At 26.7% G+C, this 23,051-nt stretch overlaps 7 protein-coding genes across 7 annotated transcripts; 1 reads left to right on the top strand and 6 right to left on the bottom strand.

The window, feature by feature from the left end:
- Positions 1–189: 189 nt before the first annotated feature.
- Positions 190–1,417, top strand: OCT59_002064 (uncharacterized protein; the record flags this gene model as incomplete). Its single annotated transcript, XM_066144235.1, has 6 exons — positions 190–411; positions 494–557; positions 637–812; positions 897–1,035; positions 1,165–1,224; positions 1,308–1,417. 6 exons carry the CDS (start codon positions 190–192, stop codon positions 1,415–1,417), a joined length of 771 nt encoding a protein of 256 aa, XP_065995416.1.
- Positions 1,418–5,758: 4,341 nt separating this feature from the next.
- On the bottom strand, positions 5,759–10,315 carry OCT59_002063 (uncharacterized protein; the record flags this gene model as incomplete). The annotated part of the gene is made up of 10 exons (XM_025319271.2): positions 5,759–5,775; positions 5,843–5,866; positions 5,949–5,972; positions 6,063–6,119; positions 6,215–6,841; positions 6,917–7,714; positions 7,791–8,594; positions 8,664–9,717; positions 9,813–10,222; positions 10,300–10,315. The coding sequence occupies 10 exons, from the start codon at positions 10,313–10,315 to the stop codon at positions 5,759–5,761; spliced, it is 3,831 nt and encodes a 1,276-aa protein (XP_025174206.2).
- Positions 10,316–13,708: 3,393 nt separating this feature from the next.
- On the bottom strand, positions 13,709–14,090 carry OCT59_002062 (uncharacterized protein; the record flags this gene model as incomplete). Its single annotated transcript, XM_066144234.1, has 2 exons — positions 13,709–13,925; positions 13,996–14,090. 2 exons carry the CDS (start codon positions 14,088–14,090, stop codon positions 13,709–13,711), a joined length of 312 nt encoding a protein of 103 aa, XP_065995415.1.
- A 1,925-nt stretch (positions 14,091–16,015) lies between these two features.
- Positions 16,016–17,210, bottom strand: OCT59_002061 (uncharacterized protein; the record flags this gene model as incomplete). Its single annotated transcript, XM_066144233.1, has 7 exons — positions 16,016–16,028; positions 16,111–16,198; positions 16,506–16,628; positions 16,764–16,794; positions 16,944–16,992; positions 17,086–17,102; positions 17,193–17,210. 7 exons carry the CDS (start codon positions 17,208–17,210, stop codon positions 16,016–16,018), a joined length of 339 nt encoding a protein of 112 aa, XP_065995414.1.
- Positions 17,211–17,245: 35 nt separating this feature from the next.
- OCT59_002060 (uncharacterized protein) lies at positions 17,246–18,048 on the bottom strand (the record flags this gene model as incomplete). Its single annotated transcript, XM_066144232.1, has 5 exons — positions 17,246–17,319; positions 17,392–17,471; positions 17,554–17,699; positions 17,954–17,983; positions 18,046–18,048. The coding sequence occupies 5 exons, from the start codon at positions 18,046–18,048 to the stop codon at positions 17,246–17,248; spliced, it is 333 nt and encodes a 110-aa protein (XP_065995413.1).
- A 972-nt stretch (positions 18,049–19,020) lies between these two features.
- Positions 19,021–19,509, bottom strand: OCT59_002059 (uncharacterized protein; the record flags this gene model as incomplete). The annotated part of the gene is made up of 1 exon (XM_066144231.1): positions 19,021–19,509. One exon carries the CDS (start codon positions 19,507–19,509, stop codon positions 19,021–19,023), a length of 489 nt encoding a protein of 162 aa, XP_065995412.1.
- Positions 19,510–19,970: 461 nt separating this feature from the next.
- OCT59_002058 (uncharacterized protein) lies at positions 19,971–21,066 on the bottom strand (the record flags this gene model as incomplete). Its single annotated transcript, XM_025326816.1, has 3 exons — positions 19,971–20,163; positions 20,527–20,712; positions 21,008–21,066. 3 exons carry the CDS (start codon positions 21,064–21,066, stop codon positions 19,971–19,973), a joined length of 438 nt encoding a protein of 145 aa, XP_025174203.1.
- Positions 21,067–23,051: the final 1,985 nt, after the last annotated feature.

Here is a 23,051-nt window from a genome sequence, read left to right as displayed (position 1 = left end):
ACAATGCAGCATGACATTTAAAGACTCTTAATTTAGGAATAAACCCGTTTAATCGGTTGATCAACAATGAAATGCACGTGAATTCGGAATTTTTGTCCGATTTTGCAGGAAAAATTTTTTTTTTTATTTATATTTGAACGAAAACTAATTTTCTTTTTTTTTAAAAAAAAAAACGGAGAAATTCTTACAATGTCAAATGATAATGACACGAATGATTATAGTGATTGGTTAGATAAATATTACGATCGTTTCGATTATTCGGACTTTACAGTTTTAGAAAAAATTGATACCGGCTCTACCGCACGAATTAAAATTGCTACATTAAAAGATATTAAGGATACTAAATTTGTTTTGAAATGTTTTAATTATGTTAATTATGATAAAATAACTCTTGAAAAAGTTGTTAATGAGGTAAAGTATGTATTAAAAGTATCTAGTATTATGGAACCAATTAATAAAATCATTTAATTTATATAAACATATATTTTTACAGATACGATTGCTAAGAGAAGTTAACTATCATCCTAATATTATAAGATTATATGGTATCACAAAAGGTAAGAATTTAACGATAAAATACATACTAATTGAATCCAACTTATAATATGTTTATATATATTATTTATCTTGTTTCAGATCCAATATTAGGAAATTGTTCATTAGTACTGGAATATGCTGACGGTGGTACATTGCAAAATTATTTACAAAATCATATTAAAGAACTTAAATGGGATGATAGATTTGACTTAGCGTTTCAGATAGCAAGTGCTATATCTTGCTTACATAATCACGATATTATTCATTGTGATTTGGTAATTATAAATTATTTAATATATTTTTTTTTCATAACTTTAAGAATAAATGAATTAATCAAATTTTATATTTAATTTTAAAAGCACTCAGCAAATATACTTGTGCATCAGAACAAAATTAAGTTGGCGGATTTTGGTCAATCAAAAAAAATTGTCGAAGCATCAAGTAGTAGTACATCAAGTGTATATGGTGTAGTACCTTATGTAGATCCGAAATTTGACGGTAAAAATTACAGATTAAATAAAAAATCTGATGTGTATAGTATTGGGGTTATTATGTGGCAAATTTCAAGCGGACGACAACCATTCCATACTGAAAAATATGACGCAGGCTTAATGTGCCAAATAAAAGGAGGAAAAAGGGAAGAAATAATTGAAGGAACACCTACTTTTTATAGTGACTTATATGAATGTAAGTTATATTTTATAGTAATATCTACTGAATAATTTTTCGTCTTAAAATAGATATAGTACTTAATTATTATTATTAATTAGGGTGTTGGAAATATGAACCAGATGAACGACCAGATATACAAAAAGTTGTTTCGATACTTAAAAAGGAGATGGGTAAATTATTTACTAATTCTATTACTACATATTTATAACATTTACATAGAATTTATACTAATTAAATTCTTTATTTAAAAAATTATTTAATAATATAGTTTGTAAGTTATTTATTTAATTTTATTATCACATATTTATATTTACTACATAACTTAAACTAACTAAATTTTTTCTTCTAATATATAGCTTGTAAGTTATTTATATTAATTTTATTATTATCTATTATATATAATTTAAACTAACTAAAATTTTATTTATTTTAAAAATCATAGTTTGTAAGTGATTTATTTAATTTTATTATCACATGTTTATATAAATTTAAACTAACTAAACTTATTATTCAAAAATTATTTAATAATATAGTTTGTAAGTTATTTATTTAATTCTATTATCATATATTTATATTTACGTATTATCTAAACTAACTAAATTTTTTCTTCTAATATATAGCTTGTAAGTTATTTATATTAATTTTATTATTATCTATTATATATAATTTAAACTAACTAAATTTTTATTTATTTTGAAAATCATTTAATAATATAGCTTGTAAGTGATTTATTTAATTTTATTATCACATGTTTATATAATATTTACATATAATTTAGACTAACTAAATTACTTGTTTAAAAAATTATTTGGTAATTCTTTTAGACTGTAAGTTATTTATTTAATTCTATTATTATATTATTTTATATAACTAAATTATTTATTTAAAAATTATTTGGTAATTTCTTTTTAGTTGGTAAGTTATAAGTTACTTTTTTAATTCTTGTATTACATATTTATATATAATTTAAACTAAATTCTTTATATAAAAAATTATTTAATAAAATAGGAGGTAAGTTATTTATTTACATATTTATATAATATTCAGTATTGTTCACATATAATTTATACTAACTAAATTCTTTATTTAAAAAACTATTTGGCAATTTCTTTAGTTGGTAAGTTATTTAATTTTATTATTATTATTATATATTATATAATATTTATATATAATTTAAATTAACTAAATTCCTTATCTGTTATTTAAAATCATTTAATAATATAATAGATTGTAAGTTACTTATTAAATTCTATTATTACTTATTTATATAATATTTGCATATAAATTAATTGGCTAAATTCTTTATTTAATGAATTATTTAATAATATAGCCTGTAAGTTACTTATTTAATGTTTATTACATATTTATATAATATTTGCATAATTTAATCTAACCAAATTGTTTATTTATAATAATATAGCTTGTAAGTTATATATTTATTATATATTTATATAATATTTACATATAATTTAAACTAACTAATTTCTTTATTATAAATTATTTGGCAATTTATTTTAGATTGTAAGTTATTTATTTAAAAATATTGCTAAATATCACTAGTTGTGAAATTATGATGTAATTCCGGCCAGTATTTTATTAGATTTTTAATTCTGGCTAAAAGTGCATCATAATGTCATAATGCTGGTATGGTAATCCTCGCCATTAGTGAGCTTTAGCAATTTCTTTTATTTAATTCTATATAATTATATAATAATTTATATTAATTAAATTCTTTATTTAATAATATAGGGGGTAAATTATTTAAATTCTATTATTATTATATATTCATATGATATTTGCAAATAATTTAAACTAATTAAATTCTTTATTTAAAAAATTTTTTGATAATTTATTTCAGATTGTAAGTTATTAATCCTATTATTATAATTTACATATAATTTAAACTAACTAAATGTTTTATTTAAAAAATTATTAATTTACATATAATTTAAACTTAAATGTTTTATTTAAAAATTATTTAATAATATAGCTTGTAAGTTATTTATTTAATTCTATTATTAAACTAACCACTAACTAACCCCTTATTTAATAATATAGATCGTAAGTTATTTATTCATTATACATTTATATTTAATTTAAATTAATTAAATTTTTAACTAAAAATTATCTATAATATAGAAGGTAAGTTACTTATTTAATTCTATTATTATATATATTTATATGATATTTCCATATAACTAAATTCTTTATTTGAAAATTTATTTGATAATTTATTTAGATTGTAAGTTATTTATTTAATTCTGTAATATAATAATTATATATAATATGAACTAATTAAATTTTTTATTTAATAATATAGGGAAAGACCCTGCTTACTTCACTAGGTCTCTCCTAATGTAAAATTACATATGCAATAGACAAAGGTCTTTGGATTCGTAAGATAAAGTCAAAGTAGCTCTCTGGTATTATAAGGTAAATTTAAATTCATATATATCGTTATATTGCCATCAGATCTAATTTTTATAATGAAAAATTTTTTTTTAATATTCTTATTTTTTTCAGTTTGTTTAAACTGAAAATTTATTTATTTTTTTTTAGTATTTTTTTTTTTGGTTGTTTAAACCAAAAAGTATTATTTTTTTCATTTTTTTTATTTTTTCGGTTTGTTTAAACCAAAAATTATTTAATTTTTTTTTAATCGAAAATTTTTGTTTTTTATTTTTTTTGGTTTGTTAAACCAAAATTCTATTTATTTTTTTCGTTTGTTTAAACCGAAATTCTATTTATTTAAAAAAACTCTTTTATTAAAGTTTCGGGTGGGTACTATTTTATATTATTTCCTTCTTCTAAAGGATCTCATTGCGAAACTTTCTTTTGTTTTTTTTTTTGTTATTAGAAACATTGTCTTTGGTTTTATATCGATTTCAATTATTTTACTTTTGGGTTTGGCTCATTTTGAACTTGCATGAGTATATATCTTTGGATCTTATTTAATGTTGTCTAATGTTTTTATCTTTGATTTCACTCTGATCTCATTTATTTAATTTTGTCTTTGGAGCTGATCTTATATATTTTATTTCTACCATTGATTCGTTATATCGGTGGTAGTTATCAAAAAGTCTGTAAAATCACGTGAACCAGACGTATACTGTTACTGGATTATAGATAAAATTTTCCCAATCACCATAAATGTGTTTAGATTCTAATAAAAAATTTTCGATTAAAACTAATACTATGTAAAATAAATTTTTTTATTGGGTAGTTATTTAACCTAGAATAAATTAGCAAAACTTTTAGAAGAGTAAAATATCCAATTAAAATTTAGTATTTTTTTTTTGTGTGAAATCAGCAAATTATTTATGGTGAAATTACCTACAGTATATTTTTTATTTTATTTTTTATTTATTTATTTTTAACTTTTGCGATTTATTTTTACCATTTAAAAAAAAATTATGCTTTAGAGGATTGTATTAATCATGTTAACCGAAAGAGATTTTTTTTCAAATAATACTATGTTAGCCTCCGTAACTATACATTAATAAGATAAACCTTCGAAAAATACGTATTAGTCATACTTGATGTTTCACATCTATTTCTAATTGTAATTATTCCTTTATTGCTAACTTATCTTTGTCCCGTATTCTTGATATAGTCTTTCTATAAGCCATAAGCCATATAAGTATTAGTTATCCTGGCTAATTAGGAATAAAGTAAAATTTTACTATTCCAATTAGCCAGGATATAACTGGTTTATTTATACAATAGTAAGTATTTTATAGTATATCGTGAGTATATAATCTTAATTTTCTTTCGCTTGTTTTTTTTCATTTTAAAAGATTTTAAAATTTTAAAAAGCTTCGGAACTATTACTATTAAACTTGAAAAATAATATTGCGATTACAAATAAATTAAAAGATAGTTTTTCTCATTTGGAAAATGCAAATCTTTCTGAATTACTCAAATGTTCAAATCAGTCCATTATAGTATAATCAATAGTTAATTTTTACTGCAAAATTTCCTAGAAACGGATAAATAAATACATATAAAATTTGCTACCCTAGGTATAACTACATTTGCGTAATCGTGTAAATAGTGCCGATCAGGGGATAATATAAATGTGATTTAAACGTATCCACGTATAATTATCTAACTTCTGCATAACAAAATTTTTAAATAAATAAATAGAAATAATTTTAAAATTTTATAAAAAATGTGAACATTCTTAATAAATCAAACTGGTACAATTGGGTAGTGACGTAAAATATGCAAAACATAAAAATTTTAGAGTGCAGGTTACATGATGAATGGGATTCTAAGTATAAATGAACCAGGAATTTGATTAAATACATAGAACAAAATCAATTTTTAAATACTAAATTTTTTATGTTATAAATGTGTAAGTGAATATATTTAAACATTGAATCTAAAGATTACATTTATAAGAACTATTGTAAATTTAAAAATATTGGATACAAAATATTTTTCAAAAAGTAAAAATGTATTTAATAGCAAGAATAAATGTACGTATATTTTAAATAATGACAATATTGAAAAAAATTATGAACTTACAAGTAAAATAATTCAATAATCAATAGTCATCAGGAACTAAAAATACAAAGTAAATTATTTATTCTAGATCTCAAAATAATAAAATTATTGTGAATAAACTTACTGTCTAAATCATTATTTATATCATCTTCCATAAATTTGATTATAAACAATTTATAAATAATTAGAACTTATAAAAATTAAAACAAAAAAGCATATATGTTGATTACCTGCTTCAACATTAACGTTTGCTTCTGTAGTTCATTTTGTAGAAATTTATTATTAAAAAAAAAAGGAAATTACTACTTATATAATTTTAATTATTATAAATAATAATTTTTTACCTTGTGCATCAGTATCATTGTCATTATCATCTTGAATATCTTGAATATCTTTAATGCCTAATATTAATTTATCATAATAAAGTTTAAACCAAAATTATTTATCATGTATATTTTTTTAGTAAAAATTATTATTGCAAGTTAAACGTTCTTACCTTGCATATCATCATTAATATCTTGAAAGTCTTGAATACTCATCGCTTTTCCTAATTTAACTAATTTACTGAAAACTTGACTAATTGATGGTCTTTTATTCGGTTCAAGATCCCAACATGATTTATATAATTTCAAGTATTCATAAGGTGTATCAGGTACTGGTTCTTCCCTACGTCCACCTATTAAATCAGTTTTTAAAAGACTATCACTAATGTTTTTATCGGAAAAAGGAGGTCTACCACTGGATAGTTCCCACATAAGAATGCCTAAACTATAAATATCTGACTTATCGTTATATTCGTAAAAATAATCCTCTAATCGTTTGGGATCAATATATGCAATCATTCCCATAACGCCTGAATGGATATTTGTTTGAGTTTCAATACTTTTTGCAATACCAAGATCAATAATTTTAGCTTCTCCTTGATGTATTACAATATTTTTAGAATGTAAATCTCGATGAAGAATATTTTCTCCCTGAAGAAATTTTATTCCATCAGTAATTTGATAAGCCAATTTTATTTTATCATCCCAAGATAATGTTGAAAACCGATTTTTAAGATATTCACGTAAATTTCCACTATCAGCATATTGCATTACAAATAAATATTCTTTTGTACTTTCATCTATAAATAAAATAGTAAGTATTTAATTATTTTTATTATTATAATGAGTAATAATAATATAGTATATTAGCTTACCTAAAATTATACCTAATATACGTATTATCCTTTGACAAAAATCCAGTCTCCTAACCATTTTTAATTCATGAAGAAATGCTTCAATTGGTTTATTACTAATTGATTCATCATTATTTAATTTTTTACAAACAACATAATTATTTGTCTTTTTCCATATAGCTCTCGAAATAATGCCAAAATGACCCGCATCAATTTTTTCAATATCTGTTAATTCACTTCTATCAATCAATTTAACTAATTTTTGCTCTATAATCAAATTAATCAATTCCGCTCCTAAATTTTTATTCATTACTTCCAATTTATTAAAAACTTGACTTATTGATGGTCTTTTATTGGACTCAGAATCACAACATGATTTATATAAATTAAGATATTCATTAGTTGTACCAGGAATTGGAGCATCTATACTATGAGCTTTAGGATTACCACCGGATAGTTCCCATAAAAGAACTCCTAAACTATAAATATCTGACTTCTTATCATATTCGTAAGAATCGTCTTCCAGGAATTTTGGATCAAGATATGGATTCATTTCATTATCGTTCAAATAATCAGATTTTGTACTTTTTGCAATATCAAGTATAATTTTAGCTTCTTTTTTATGTATTACTATATTTTTATAATATAAACTTTGATGATTAATGTCTTTATCATGAAGATATTTTATTCCTTCAGTAATTTGATAAGCCAACTTTATTTTATTATTCCAAGTCAAATTTTCTTGATTTTTAAGATATTGCCGTAAATTTCCACCATTAGCATATTCTGTAATAAGCAAGCATTCATTTGTACTTTCATCTACAAATAAAACAATAAATGGATATTCATTATATAAATATAAATAATAACAATACATTTAATTATATGAGCTCACCTAAACTTATACCTAATATAGGTACAATTCTTAAATATGAATTCAATGTTTTATGCATTTTTAATTCATGAATAAAAGCCTCATTTAATATAATAGTTTTGAGTACAACTAAACATTCTGTTTTTTTCCGAGTAACTTCTAGAATAGTATATCCACTTTTTTCTTTGGATAAATCTTTTTTATCAATAATTTCAGTTAGACGATTATCTTTAATCAAACTAACCAATTCTGATGTCTCATGAATTTTTTTTGGTTGTGCATATAATATCTTTCCTAATTTATTAAAAACTTGATTAATTGATGGCCTTGCATTTGGTTCAGAATCCCAACACGAATTATATAATTTTAAGTATTCGTCAGGTGTATCAGGTACTGGTTCTTCCCTATGTCCACCTATTAAATCATTTTTTAAAAGATTTTCACTAACTTTTCCATCAGCAAAAGGAGGTTTACCGCTAGATATTTCCCACATAAGAACGCCTAAACTATAAATATCTGACTTCTTATCATATTCGTAAGAATCGTCTTCCAGGAGTTTTGGATCAATAAATGAAATTTCAGAATCATTGTTTGCAATATCAAGCTTAATCTTAGCCTCTTCTTGGTGTATTAATATATTTTTAGAGTTTAAATTATAATGAAAAATATCTTTATCATGAAGATATTTAATTCCCTCAGTAATTTGATAAGCATACTTAATTTTATCATCCCAGTTCAATTTTTCTAGGTGATTTTTAAGAAATTGACGTAAATTTCCACTATCAGCATATTGCATAACAAGTAAGTGCTCATTTATACTTTCATCTATAAAAAAGTTAAAATGAGTGTTTATTACAATAAGAAACAAGAATTAATAAATTCAAAATTGCTTACCAAAACTCATACCCAAAATAGGTATTATTCTTAAGCGAAACCCTGGCTTATTTTGCATATTTAATTTATGAATAAAGGCTTTAATGGATTCATCGCTAACCAGTTGGCCATTTTTTAATCTTTTACAAAAGACTAAACCATTTTCTTTCAAAATATATGTTGAAGTCATACTACCAATAGGAGTCTTTGTCGTCAATTCATTCATTTTAATGAATTTAACTAACCTTTTCATAGAATCAATTATATCTGATAGTCTTAAATTGCTACTTTCCGCTTGTTGAGGAATAATTTCTTGAGGCTTAGAATTAGAATAGTCTTTATTATTGTCTGCAGCAAGATATTCTAAACACGCTAAATTTAATGAAGTTAAATTTTTGTCATAATAATAAATTGATGACCATAAGTTCAATAAAGCATTGTGTACTTCATGAATATTAGGGCGTAAATCTGGTTCAGTATTCCAACATTTCTCCATTAAGTTCTTGAAACTTTTTGGTATATTATCTGGAATATGTGGTCTTAATCCAAAACAAATATCAAAAGTTAAACACTGAATAAAATTATTGAAAGGTGATGGGAAATCAGAAGGAGGAATTGTTCCAGTTCCAATAACATGCATAATCATTCCAAATGAATAAATATCACTAGCTTTTATATAAGGTTGGCCAACTAAAATTTCTGGTGCCTTATAAAGATACCACCCACCTTTCTCATCTGTATTTGATAAAGGTAGAGCTTTGCATTCCAAAAAAGTTTCTATTGCACAAAAGCTATTATTAAATACTAATACACTAGATGGATACTTATAATATCTATGAACATATTTAGCATTGTGTAATGATTTTAAATCTTCAGAAAGATAAAGTAGTAAACGCAATTTCATCTCCCAATTTAAACTATCGAACTTATGAGAAATATACTCTGTCAATGACGAAGTGTTTTCATGAAATTGCTTTACAATAAAATAATCATTACTGTCAGGATGTTTAGAGATTCCGTAGAATTGAATTAATAGAGCATATTCTTGAGTATGACAATTCAAATAAATCTTAAGCTATATAATTATAATTATAATAAAAAAATGAACTGTTATTCTTAACAGGTGAATTGAAAAATTCAAAATAAAATAAATTATTAACAACAATTCACCTCATTTAAAATTTCATTAATTTGGTCAACATCATTACCATCCTTCTTTATGATAGTAACTTTAGTTTTAACTCTCTTATATTCTTCGTTCTGTTGATCCCATTTGATTCTTGGTCCATCTTTCCAAATAGCCGAATATACTGTACTTGTCTTATTTTCTGATTTTGTATCTAATATATTTATGTATTCAAGTTTGTCATAAGTAATCCATTCTAGAAAAGTTTGAGGTCTTATAGATTTTAATTGTGCATCTTGAAGAAATTTATCAATTGTTTCATCTCCACTAGTCCAATTTTTAAAATTTTTTTCGCATCGTTTTCGTTCACATGGTTGACACCATTGATAATGGCTTCTTTGCTGTTTACATTCTATACATATACCGTACAAACCTTTTTTCGATTTTTCTTTTTCTAAAAAATGAATAATTTAAATATTAATCATATTTGTATTTCATCAAAGAATACATAATTTTTACTTTGTAATATACCTTTATTTGGTTTCATTATTTCAGAGAATGTATAAAATGAATTTCTTCGAAAAAAGAATTGAAAGTTCGTTATTAAATATTTATGAATATTCACTAAATCGTCATCACGCATAATGCTGCTGATCACAGAAATTACTAATTTGATCTGTTGTAGAACAATCCACAAAATTTTTTGCATGTGCATGGAGCTGTGGTTATGTAGGATAAAGATGTTACTAATAGATTATGCAATATCCGATATATTTTAAAGTCCGAACTCCGAAGTCTTTAATTTGAAATTGATGTCTATTGGCTAATTTGAATAAGTTAACGTCAAACTTTCATAATTTCTTTATTTTTTTAAAGAAAAAAGTGAATAGTTCACAACTTTATTAATCACACCAGTGGTACTGAAATTTTTTTTTAAATTTTAAATCTTTAAAAATTTGTTGTATAAAATATAATGAAAGAGCAATATACACACTTTTATATATCATTTTTGTTCAAGACAGCGCTGTATTTAACATTTGTTATGGCGATCATTTTGATTTTCTGTGTATTTGTACTTAGATGTGATACGAACCCTCGTAAAAAAATAAAAATGTTTTTAAGGTGTTTAATGTATATATTAAAATGATCTTTATTAAACATGAAATTGAACTAAAAATTTAATTTAGACGTTTTTTATTTGAGCAAGTTCGTGCATTATGACCTTCACGATTGCAAACTTCACAAACTTCACACCATCTTAACTTGCTTTTACCTTCTTCTTCTATACCCTCATTTAACTCCAAATCTATTAAACAAAAGAAATGTTAATAAAAAATATAAAATTATAGAATAAATCAAATGAATATACGTACCTATGTTTTGAATTATCTTGTAATGCTTTTCGAAGCTTTTTATATTGATATTCTTCATGATCTTTATAATTAGTATCATTCTCTTTACTGATTTGATCAAATCGCCTTTTTTTACCTTTATAAACTCCATTCATCTTTTGGGCTTTTGACCTTTTATTCTAATGCTAATTGGGTTGCTGATGGTATGAGCGAATTCTGTTATGTCATTTCTTTGTACAGTTTGAGCCACTTCAATTTCCATCTCTTTTCATGTATTTCATACTAAAGCTCTTCCATTCTACCTCTTGCAATGTAGAAATGAATATAAACTAGGAAACGGAAGCCGTTATGGGCCAGGAGCGATAAATTTTGTATCATACCCATCTATTTTTCTATTTTTTTTATTTTTTTTTGTTTATTGGTGATTTCAGTGACGTGACGAGTGGATTTCGCCACGTGATCTAATGTGATTAACGTTCGCTCCGGGCAATAGAAGGTAAAATTTGAATTCCAATGGAATCTGAATTTAATAAACTAGATGTTTTGCCTGTTGCAATTGCTAAATTAAGTATTTTCTTCACTATTCTAAATCCTCAGTTCTATTCTTTAGATATGAAAAATCACTTGCATATCATATTTAACTAACAAATTCATCATTTGAAATTGCGAAAATTTGATTGCATTGAATTTTTTTCCATAATTAATGTATTTGCATACCAGAATTGCGATATAAGACCAATGTGAAATTTGGCCTTTGGAGATGACAACATTAGTGCAAAAAAAAGTGGCGGCATACCAGGCCACGATTAATTAATGTTAAGCATGACATAGATACTCAATATTATCATATAATACACAAAATGTTCACTTTTCCTGTTAATTTAAAAATGCGCCCAAGATCAGTGATTTTTTCTGCATTAAGACCATGATGAGCTGTTCAATTTCAATTACATATGCATCAAAATTCAAACATATCTCCTGAAAATACACCATTTGGTATGGACGTATGGTAATACATAAATTGGGCTTTCTTTAGCTAGTAGTCATTCAATAGTATGCTTATATTACTATATTTAATACTTTATAGTTAGTACTTGAGAATACGTAAATTGAGATAATTTAGCTATTTGAAAATGTAATGAAGTTTTAATCTAATAATTATCCGCGTAAATATTATTCCAAATACGTTTTTTTATTATCCGTTAATATTAAAATTCCCAAATATCTTGAATTCATTATTACGTTTATAATGATTCTTAACTTTTTTCCAAAGTAGATTAGATTACAAGTTTTAAGTCAATTTTTATACAAGAATCTTTTACTTGTCGAATTATAAATAAAACTTTATCTCAATCTTATCGTCAATGGTTACTGCTTTTCTAAATTTTTAAATGCGCAAACTCAAAACTTGAATGTAACACGAATTGTAAACTTCGAACCAGATGTACCAATCTAGTGAAAACCAGTTTGGAACCTGATCATTTATAATGTATAAAAATGTTGATTTTATTCTTGGGCTGGAATTATGTTATACATAATGTAATAGGTTTATTATTTATTATAAAAAATTCGCATTTGTTTGTGAGAATGAGTGACTTAAAAGTGAATTTAGTTAATAACCGGAAATTAGAAATGAAGAAATTAATGAAGCAATTTCTATGTTTCTTTAAAGAGTGGGAAGATTATCGTTTTCAATAATGATAGGAAAAAGTTCGAAAGAGGGCCGCCAGGCAATTGAGTTTGCATTTAAAAACAACAGTCATATTGTACGTGATATAATACTAAACTAAATGAATTACTACGAAATCCCGACGACCAAATTTTTACAATAAAACATTAATATTTGCGAAGTGCTTTAAAAATTAATTTCTTGCGAAAACTTTACATATTTATAAAAAAAATATTTAATGTTTAATTGTTACAATGTATTATTGAACATTAATAAAAAAAACCAATTTTAAGATATTTTTGCGAAGTATTATCATTACTTGCTAGTCCTTTCGCTCGCTCCGGATAATTACCAAAAAATATTAATTTTTTAAAAATTATCGCATATTAACTAAAAAAAGATTAATTATTACAAAGTATTACAATAATATTACGTCTATAAAAAGCAGTAATACAAAATTAAAAAAAAAAATGTGACAGGACCAGGTAATATGCGAAAAGGTGGCAACCATATGTATATCACATGATTGCTCTTTTTCAGCATTATCTTCTCAAAGAAATTCCAGAGCTTTTAATATTGTTTCAAAGCCGTTGGAGCGATATTTTTTTTAACTCCTTATCAATCTATACAATTATCCTCTGGCTCACTATCCGTTAACAGTTAACTCTTTATTATTTTCACTATCCTCAAATAAAATATCTTCAGTTTATTTGCGGTTGAAAATTATGCAATATGATTTTCGCAATATTTTTATATATTACATATAATATAATATGGACGATCTTAAAAATAATAGATTCATGATTAAATTATAAACTCGTTATTATTTATAATCACAATGTAATATTCTATAAAATAACAGGCCTAAATTTTTTTATAACAACAAAAAATTTTTTTTCTATTCATTTTCAGCTCCCCTTTAAGCTTTAGATTGTGTGCACCATACAAATGGTTCAGCAAGAACCTTTCGCAGATCCTTGGTATTGTCAAGTGTATACTTTTTCAACAATTCAAGCTGAGGCCGTTCAAGTTTGGGTTTGGGCTTAATTTCCGAGATAATGATCTCCTCCCATTCAACTGACAGTTTCCAATGCTGATATGAAATCTTATCGTGAAGCAGCAATTTGAACATGGACCTACATCACATGTGAACATTAAAGAGTGGACGTAAAGTGGAACAAGTTATATATGAGTTTAGGAATTTACATCATGAGTCGTATTTGCATTCTTTTATGGCTCCTCTTGCTCAATGTCAGTGTAAATACTTCTAGAGGAGGCTTTGGAACTATCACATACTGCATCAAGAATCAAACTTTTTTCCCAATTTTGTTTAGCTACATTAGTTAATAATACATACATTAATAGACATGTTTTATTTACCAATTAAACAAATTAGTTGTAGAATATATTTACGGTTGAAGTGCTTGACCTATCATACTTTGGCTGCTAGTACCTCCTCTACTAGATGATCACACTCATCCTCCACATTCTTGCTGGTGGTTTTTGGCCTGTTCACAATAAATTTTTTGAGCTCCTTTATCATTGGGTTGTATTCTATACACACCTTAGTTGAGCCAACCGATCTTTTATCCTGTAGATATAATAAACAGTCATTAAAAAATGCCACATAAATTCAAGGCGACACAAAACTTTACCATTCATTATCCGACCTTTTTTGGAAGAGATAGCTGCTTTCTTCCGCTTTTATCTGGTAGGCATAATATGTTGATATTTTCAATCTGAATATATATGCCGCCTAACGAATGGTAAACGTTGCGAAATGTCATCGTAATAGAGATCCATAACTTTCTGGCAAAAAATTATGCACCTATACCTCTTGGCCTTGTTTTGATTCATTTTTCGGGAAAGCTGAACACTAGATGAAGAGGAAAAAATATCAATTTACTGTGAATGCGAGAATAAATGTAACCAAATACTTACGCAATTTCTGGCTGGAATATAATTCCTTTTCCTCTCTCACATGAGTACTTAATGAAGTTTCGTACCTGTACTGTATAATTAATAGAAGGAAAGGATCAGAGAGTTAATGTTAATATTTTGAATTCACCCTTCAATTTCTTCGTTTTGTACCAATATAATAAGCTCAGTCAATCGCTCTTTTCTATCCTTTTGTCAATCTCAAAAGAGTAATAAATAAACGAAAATGAAATTACATCAAAAAATCTTATGCCTTAATAATTGATATTACGACGAGGAAACTCAGTGGGCACCCTGTCTAGTATTTATCTGACTCAAAGCGAGTTATGTATCAACGAATTACAGTATGCTCTTCTGCACGCAAAAATTACTAACCTTAAACGATTTCTTTAATAAATTTGCCTTCGAGATTTCCCTTGTTAAAGGGTTGTATTTTTTGTTCGATCGCTTTTAAACACTTATTGTACTGGTAGTTATAGACTTTAATAGGGCTAGATGGAATCAACTTTTTGTGATTTCCGCTTTTGTTGTAGACTAGTATATTTGGATCCTAACTTTTGAATATTATACTTTCCAACTCTACCCTAACGGGTCGAGACTTCCAGTGATATGTATGTTCTCAACTGACAACTATTTTACATTAGATACATGAAATGAATAATAATCCAAAAAAATAAAATAACGGAATAGTTTTGCTTTCTTTTCTTTCACGAATAATATCATCCCAATAAGGCTTTAGGCTTTATTTTTCAGATTTTACCTATTGTAGAAACAATATAATGGCAAATTTTTCGTTAATAATATAATGGATAATTTCTAACAAATTCATAAATTTATTAATACTTTCTATTTAAAATTTAAATACATTCTATTAAAGATTCATCCATAACCACGCAACTTAAATAACAAACTAATATTCTTCACAAGTATTATGAACCATCACTACCATCATCATCTTATTTTATGATTTTCTTTCGTTAAAAGTTCTAGTAGGAAATAGATTTTAATTCAATTTCAGACTGAAAAAAAGATATATATTACTCCTAATATAATCATGTTAATGTAACAAAACACAAATAAAATTAAGACTGAGTACATTTCAGTCCAAATGCATAAAGATTGTCTTCTACATAGTGATTAGAATCGATTCTAAAAAAATTAATACTAAATAGTAAAATCGATTCTCAAAAATCGATCTCAACAACTCTTTACATGTAGACCCATTTGGCTCTAAAGCAATTTCCAATGCTCCCTAAGCGCTGAACCGATTTGACGTCAGGCTGGCCGTCTATGAAAAAAATCTTAAAAAAGATTCGATAATCAATTCTTTACTTCTATAACAATACCAGTACTCAATAGCTATTCAGATTTTTTTAAAGTTACCTATTGTTATATCTTTGACGGAGTTTTTCATAATCCGATGCTGACATCTGTTCATCGCCATCAAGACCTTCAGCATCACTTTCAGCATCTGTTGTGGTAAGTCGGAACAATTCAACCGATTTCTTTGTTCAGCTCTTTTATCGATGTTGAGCTTACTTCACATAAATGAGATTACCCAGGATTTTATGTTTTTAATCCTAATTTTTCAGCAAGATCTGAAAAATCTCGTAAATTTGAACTAACGATGCCAGATGCAACAAATTGGAAAGATTCAGCTGCCATTACAAGGCTCTCGCAACATAACTACTGTATATCTTTCTCAGACTCGTCGTGGCCATTAGACTTCAAAAAGAAAAACAGCAATTAGAAAGATAACATAGCAAGCAGAATGATACTTTTATTAAGGACTCGCCGATGATGGATGGAGATTTGGAGGAATGATGATGGTATGAGAAATTTCTTCTGCAGGCCATGGATTATCATCCACGTTTTTTTCTTCGTTTTGGCCTGTTCACTCCCTGTTCACTCATCAAAAGATAGGAAATTTTTTTAGGAGATTCGCGTAAACAGATCCTTATCATATTCTATACTAACTGAGCCATCCGATTTTTTTATCCCGTAGATATAAACAAGAGCCATTAAAAAATGCTCACCATAAAATTCAAGACGATATTTTAATACCAACTAGCCTTTTTTCAAATTGATTTTCGCTTTGATTTGTAGACTAGTTCAGCTGTAACTGTTTCCTCTTCTGTATTTTCGGGATATTACTTTCCAACTCTACCTAACGGGTCAACTCATAATTGTCTTCTGCACTTTGTTCTAATGGATACATTGTTGTTCTGAAGTTTGTCCCTCATCATCTCCAATAGTAGCTTTGATCTATAATTGTAGTTATGAGGATCATCAGCTCTCAGCAACAACTGTAAAGGAGCTTAATGAGGTTGATCATTTGATAATTCATTATTCTTCTACCTATAATTCCATTTCGTCTATATAACAAATTTAAGAAAGACCTTTATTCTTACTTACAGGCTTTTGCTTTTTTCCCACTTTGATTGGTATCAATAGGTGTTACGCACCAGCATCAATGATCGCATCTTCTATTCCATCATCTTCTGCTTCGCTCAGATCATCAGATTCTATTAAACAAATTAAAAATTTTCTTTTTCCTGTTTTCAGATTTATAGGCCGATTTCTGCTTCAAAACTACCATTTCATGATAAAAAAAGGTTAAGCACATAATTAAACATAATAATATAGATGAGTTTAAATGTTTACCGGATTTTATAGTCTCACGCGTGGTGTTAGAAAGTGCCTCGTTGAAATCGTAATGTAAGTAGAGCATTTGATGAATTAAGCTTTGGCATTCGTACCATATGTACCAGATGCTCTTTTTAACGTTTTCATGATAGTAGAACAATTGATCCAGAAGATCTTTACTTTGAACGATTTTGAACTAAAGATCTTTCCGCGATTTTTTGTTGAATCATCTGATGTTGAAGACCTTCCGCGAATTTCATCTGAGACAACCAATACAAACGGGCCAGTACGAGATTGTGATAAAGTTTCGGTATGAGATGTCCTTCCTATATGTGTTATATGTGTGAAAAATCAAAAGTTGGTTGCCTTGATTAATTCAGACGTATCTGAATGAAAAAAAGTGCACCCAGGAGACGCATCTCCCGGGAATTCAGATTCATTCTAGTACTTTCAGCAATTAATAATGGAACTATAACAAAGCACTTTTCTAGACTCATCCAGAAAAAATCAGACGCATCCCAGCTTTTGCTATAGATCCCAAATAAAAAGAATAAAACAATAAACAAAAAAGTTTTCAAACCTCAAATGTATTCAAACATTGTGACGCCAACTAGTCGAGGATGGCGAGAAAAACAAATCTATAACAGGTGCTCATCTTGTTTTCGCGTATACCATACTCCACAAAAATTCCACCGGGTTTCATGTTCTGTTCTCTTTAAAGTAAGCGAGCCTATGTTTCCAACGAGTATTGTTTAATGACGTGCCTCAATTTTGGTGAGAAAACCGATTGATCTGATTAGTTAATCAGTTACGCAACTGATTATTGGCCAAAATAATTCAATCGATCATGTGCCGACATACTTTAGGGGTGTCAAATGCCGGTATTATTTAAATAGTTACGTATTTACAGCTATGATCATTAATTTTCCGGTATGATAATTCATTTACTAATCGTATCGTTCGTACTACTATTAAGATATATACAAAGGATCATAATAAAATTTACAAGCGTCCAACTGATAAATGAAGTCACCCAACTAAAAGCAAAGATAAAAGTTTATAAAACGAAAAATGATTATAATTTATTACTTTTAAATAGTCTGAAATATGATATTTTTTATATTTGTGATAAAGCAGTTAATTGTAATTTACGAACTATATACCGTAATAAAATTGCCGAATTTACTTTATTTTGCTGTATACAAATTTTGATTGATATTTACGCATTTGTGATTGTTATTAAACATGCAAAAGATTACTATCTAAATTTGAATTATGCTAAATTGCCATTTTGATAGAAAAATTTCCGAGACCTGATTATTAGAATTATTTATCATTAATTCTATTTATCAAATTCGTCTTCATCAAATTCATCTATTAAATTGAAATTAGATGGTGAAAACATTATTAATGTAATACAAAAGGTAATATAGAAGAAAATATTGAAGAGAAATATCCTATTAAAATCAGCGATAATTGTTATTTGTTGATTTGCAAGTACTATTATTATTCGATTTTAATTGTTAATCTATCATAGTTGTTATCAAATCGTAACATCAATATTAAAAATATTAAGTTAATAATTAAATTACTATTATGATTAGCATGTCCATTCGTACCTGTATATTATTAATCGTAACTTACCTTTTATACAATAATACCGTAATACTTTACTGTATACTCATTAAGACAGACAAAATTTTCCGATTCATAAAAAAATATGGGCAAGTTAAACCTTTCGCCCATCAAATTAGTTAAGGCCGAAGTTCCACTTGATTGAGATGATTGTGAATCTCTCCTAGTAGAATTTGGGTTCACGACAATTTCGACAGTCTTCCCGCAATCCGGAAATGGACATGTGCCGGGTTTGATAAAAAGAAGTTGCTTCTCGATGCACGACCTGTGAAAAATATGCCCACATGACAGTATTGTAAGTGCTTTGAGAGGGAGTACCAGAATATTGTTCGTACATTCAGAACATGGCTCTAGCTCCAAAATTTCTTTATCCCCAACAATATCATCCTCAAGATACTTCAAGATATTATAAGCAAGATTCCTATGATTAGCAAGAGATGGACGAGATCTCTCTGGGACCTGGAAAGATTCTGGAGCTTTAGTTGACTCTGAGCTCAACATATTGGGACTTTTCCCTCAACTAGGTTCGAAAAAAATATACTGACCTCATTTATAGCATTATTAAAATTTCGCGGGAGAAAACATTCCCCAGATTTTTACCAGCAATTATGCACTGCATTTCGTCATTCCATCAATCCTCTTGCAAATTGATAAAAATGACGAAGGATGAGCATACACATCCCCAAATCTCATATGCGAAATAATGATTGCTGGAAAAAATAGCCATACCTGAATATTGTTTTGTTAGTATGATAGTAGCGTGCCTGGAGACATGACGCAAAAAATAAAGTCGAAAAAAATAATGCGAATATATGCGATTCGCACGTCGCACAGCCCCTATTCTTTGGCAATAATTTTGCCAGCGTATTTCAGGTGATCGGTTCACATAACGAAGTTTCCTCTACTGCGGATAATATATAAGCGACCCACATGTTTCGAAAAAAAATAATAATTCGAGTATTCTAGGCGGTCACCGGAGAGATGATCGGACTCGTCATTGGTGAGACTTTTCTTTCATATCTTCCATTACGATAATAATATCCTTTATCTTCGTAATGATATCCTTCATTATGTGTGTCATCATCTTCATAATAATCTCCTTCATTATACCATACTCCAACCTCAGTTTTCGGTGGATTTTTTCCAGGACATAATCTCAGAAATTTCAGTCACATGATCTGTTACCAGAGGTAATTTTTCCGAAAATATTTAAAAAACATAATATGGGCAAACTTTATTAATATTTACCACAGTGGACATAAACAAAATTAGTGATAGCATATGCATAAACTTTACTATTTATTAATGTCTTAACATTTGTAATTATATTTCTAAAAAAAAAATACATGCTTGATTTATAAAAGAAAGTCTAGTAACTTTAGATAAGTAAAAAAAAAAAATCACAATTTCAAATTATATATTGAAAAATTGTAGCAAGACTATTAATATTCAACTAAACACATATGTGACTTCTGTAGCGTCATACTGCCCTTTCTTGGGAATTTCTATAAGAAATACCCGTCCGACGTCTGGCATCCCATTGACCGGTCTAGCCAATTACCATTTGCAGAATTAACATAGGTTACAAGCGCACCAACTGCATTGGTCATCGCCTGTTTCGCTGGTAACCCTGCTGTATCAACGAAGCCGAAAGCACAGTCAGATGGATTCGTGACTGAAGGGAAAGGTGCATATCCTACAAGACTAATAAAAAAAATAAAAAAATACTTAAAAAGAATTAGTAATGTAATATTATATAAACATATTGTTTACTAGAAGTATTTTTGTGTGAGCTTGATTAGCAACACTTCTTGCAACAAGTCCAACTTCGTCCCATTCAACCAACAACAACGGGTCTTCATTATCAACACTTCTTTGTTTTTTTCCATTTGCAAATCATTTTTTTGGAATTTTCACTTAATTCAATATCTATCAAGACAAGCAAACAACATATTATAATCAAAGGTATAATAAAGAGAAGCTTGTAAAATAATATTACCAACCATTTTGCTTTGGCGCAGATATTTTCTCAAATAATTTTTTTAAAACTTTTGACATTTTTTCTAAATAGAAAGGAGAGTAAAAACGAAAAAAATTTTTACAGATCATATTATATTATATATAATATATTAAAATGATTCAAATGATTCAGACTTTTAAGTACGATGGTTGATAATCTATTGCGCTAGTAACATAGCAATAATTTGAGCCATGAAATTTTTACAAATCCCATCATGATAATAATTGGCTAATTATCACGTATCGCCGATCTGACATTTATTATATTGCATGGATCTATCACATTATCAACCACATTGTATCATAGGTGTAACCGTGAAGATTCTTAACTGATCAAAATGATGAAATTAAAATTTAAGGAATTATAATTTTGATTTTATTAGAATTTTAGAACAACCATCAGTAGAATAAGATCTTTCTGGTAACTCCTCTTTTTACATCAATCATTCAATCAAGCTCAAATATATTTTTTGTAAAGTGTGTGAATATCGTGCAGAGATTATTACTTAGTATATTATTTTGCATTATGCAAGTTTAAGGGACGAAAATTCGGCCAGCATTAAAAAAAAAAAGGAAAATTTAACGTGTCTTAACTGGCTAAAAGAAGGACAATTTCTTTAATAATACATAAAATGATCACGCGACAATTTGCTGCTGTCCCTTACCTTTGAAAGAAAACTTGTTAAAACGTGCAAGCTAATAACCTAATTCTAATTGTTCTAGGGTCATACGCACAGGTCCTGCACATGAGCTATTACATATATGATATATCTAGCTGATAGTCATTCGGGAGCATACGAAATAGTGAAAGTGAAATATAATAATGAAAGAATTATTACGTAAAGCCATGCCGGTAAGATTGATTAATGACTTAAAATAAGCAAAATTTCGGTTCACCTATTTTCATAGTGATATTCAAATTCCATTAAGCAAAATACTGTATTCAATATACTGTATTTACGATTTGTCGTAAATTTTTTCAAATAAGGGCAAGCAAAAATGACACAAGCTTTAAATTTTAAAAATTTCAAATAAATTAATTAAAACTTCTCTGTAGTGTTGTACAAATATCCAATCGAACGGGAATTAAAGAAATTTTTTTTTCTATTTGTAAAATTTTTTAATTTTTTTTAATGAATGAAGAAATTAAAATATATTGTAGATATAATTATGGTTAAATAGTATTTTTTAAAAAAATTAGCTGGCAAAATTTTTTATAAGTTCAAATGCCAAAAAAAAAAAATGTTTATGATGCATGATCGTATTACAAAAAAATAAATTTTTTATTATTAAATTCAAATTTATCCTTGATGTACAGAAGGCATTAAACTTTTTTTGGATTAGCAAAAATAATAATTATGTTGTAATTAATTATTTAATAGATGTAAAATATATGTAAAGTGGTGTTACCTTAATTCATTCTCCTGATTGCCTTTAAATTATGCATAACGAAAAAAAAATAAAAATGATTTTTATTAAGAAAGATTCATATTATCTTTGATCGATCAAATAAGAATTAAATATTATAAGAAAATGATCATAAAAAAGGAGTTAACTGGATCAAAAAAATTATCATTATTAAGTAAAAAAAATCAAAGTCCTATCATAATTCAATAATAATTCGTTAAATTATTTTTCTCTTCTGAAAAGAAAAAATTAATTCAACCATTCGGATGAAATTATTATCCTTTTACTTTAATCATATTAAATCATATTAAACCATATTAAATCATTTAAATCATTTAAATCATATTAAATCATATTAAATCATTAATGCTTGTTAAATTACTCATTCTAATATGCGTAGAAAAAAAGGGATTATGATTATGTAAAAATAAATAATGAAATACAGAAAAATGATGTTAGATACATTCATAGATCATTACACGTGAACATTCGATCGGATATTACGTATTTAATTCTGTGAAGTAATTTACTTATTATATAATCAGCATCTTCCTGATTTAGGTAGTAATAATTATATTATATAATTATATAATTATATAATTGCATTTCTGAAATTT

This window comes from Rhizophagus irregularis, chromosome 10 (assembly GCF_026210795.1).
Source record: "Rhizophagus irregularis chromosome 10, complete sequence".
Classification (NCBI taxonomy): domain Eukaryota; kingdom Fungi; phylum Glomeromycota; class Glomeromycetes; order Glomerales; family Glomeraceae; genus Rhizophagus; species Rhizophagus irregularis.
The sequence above is the reverse complement of the archived record's forward strand: the minus strand, read 5'-3'. Positions and strand labels throughout refer to the sequence as shown.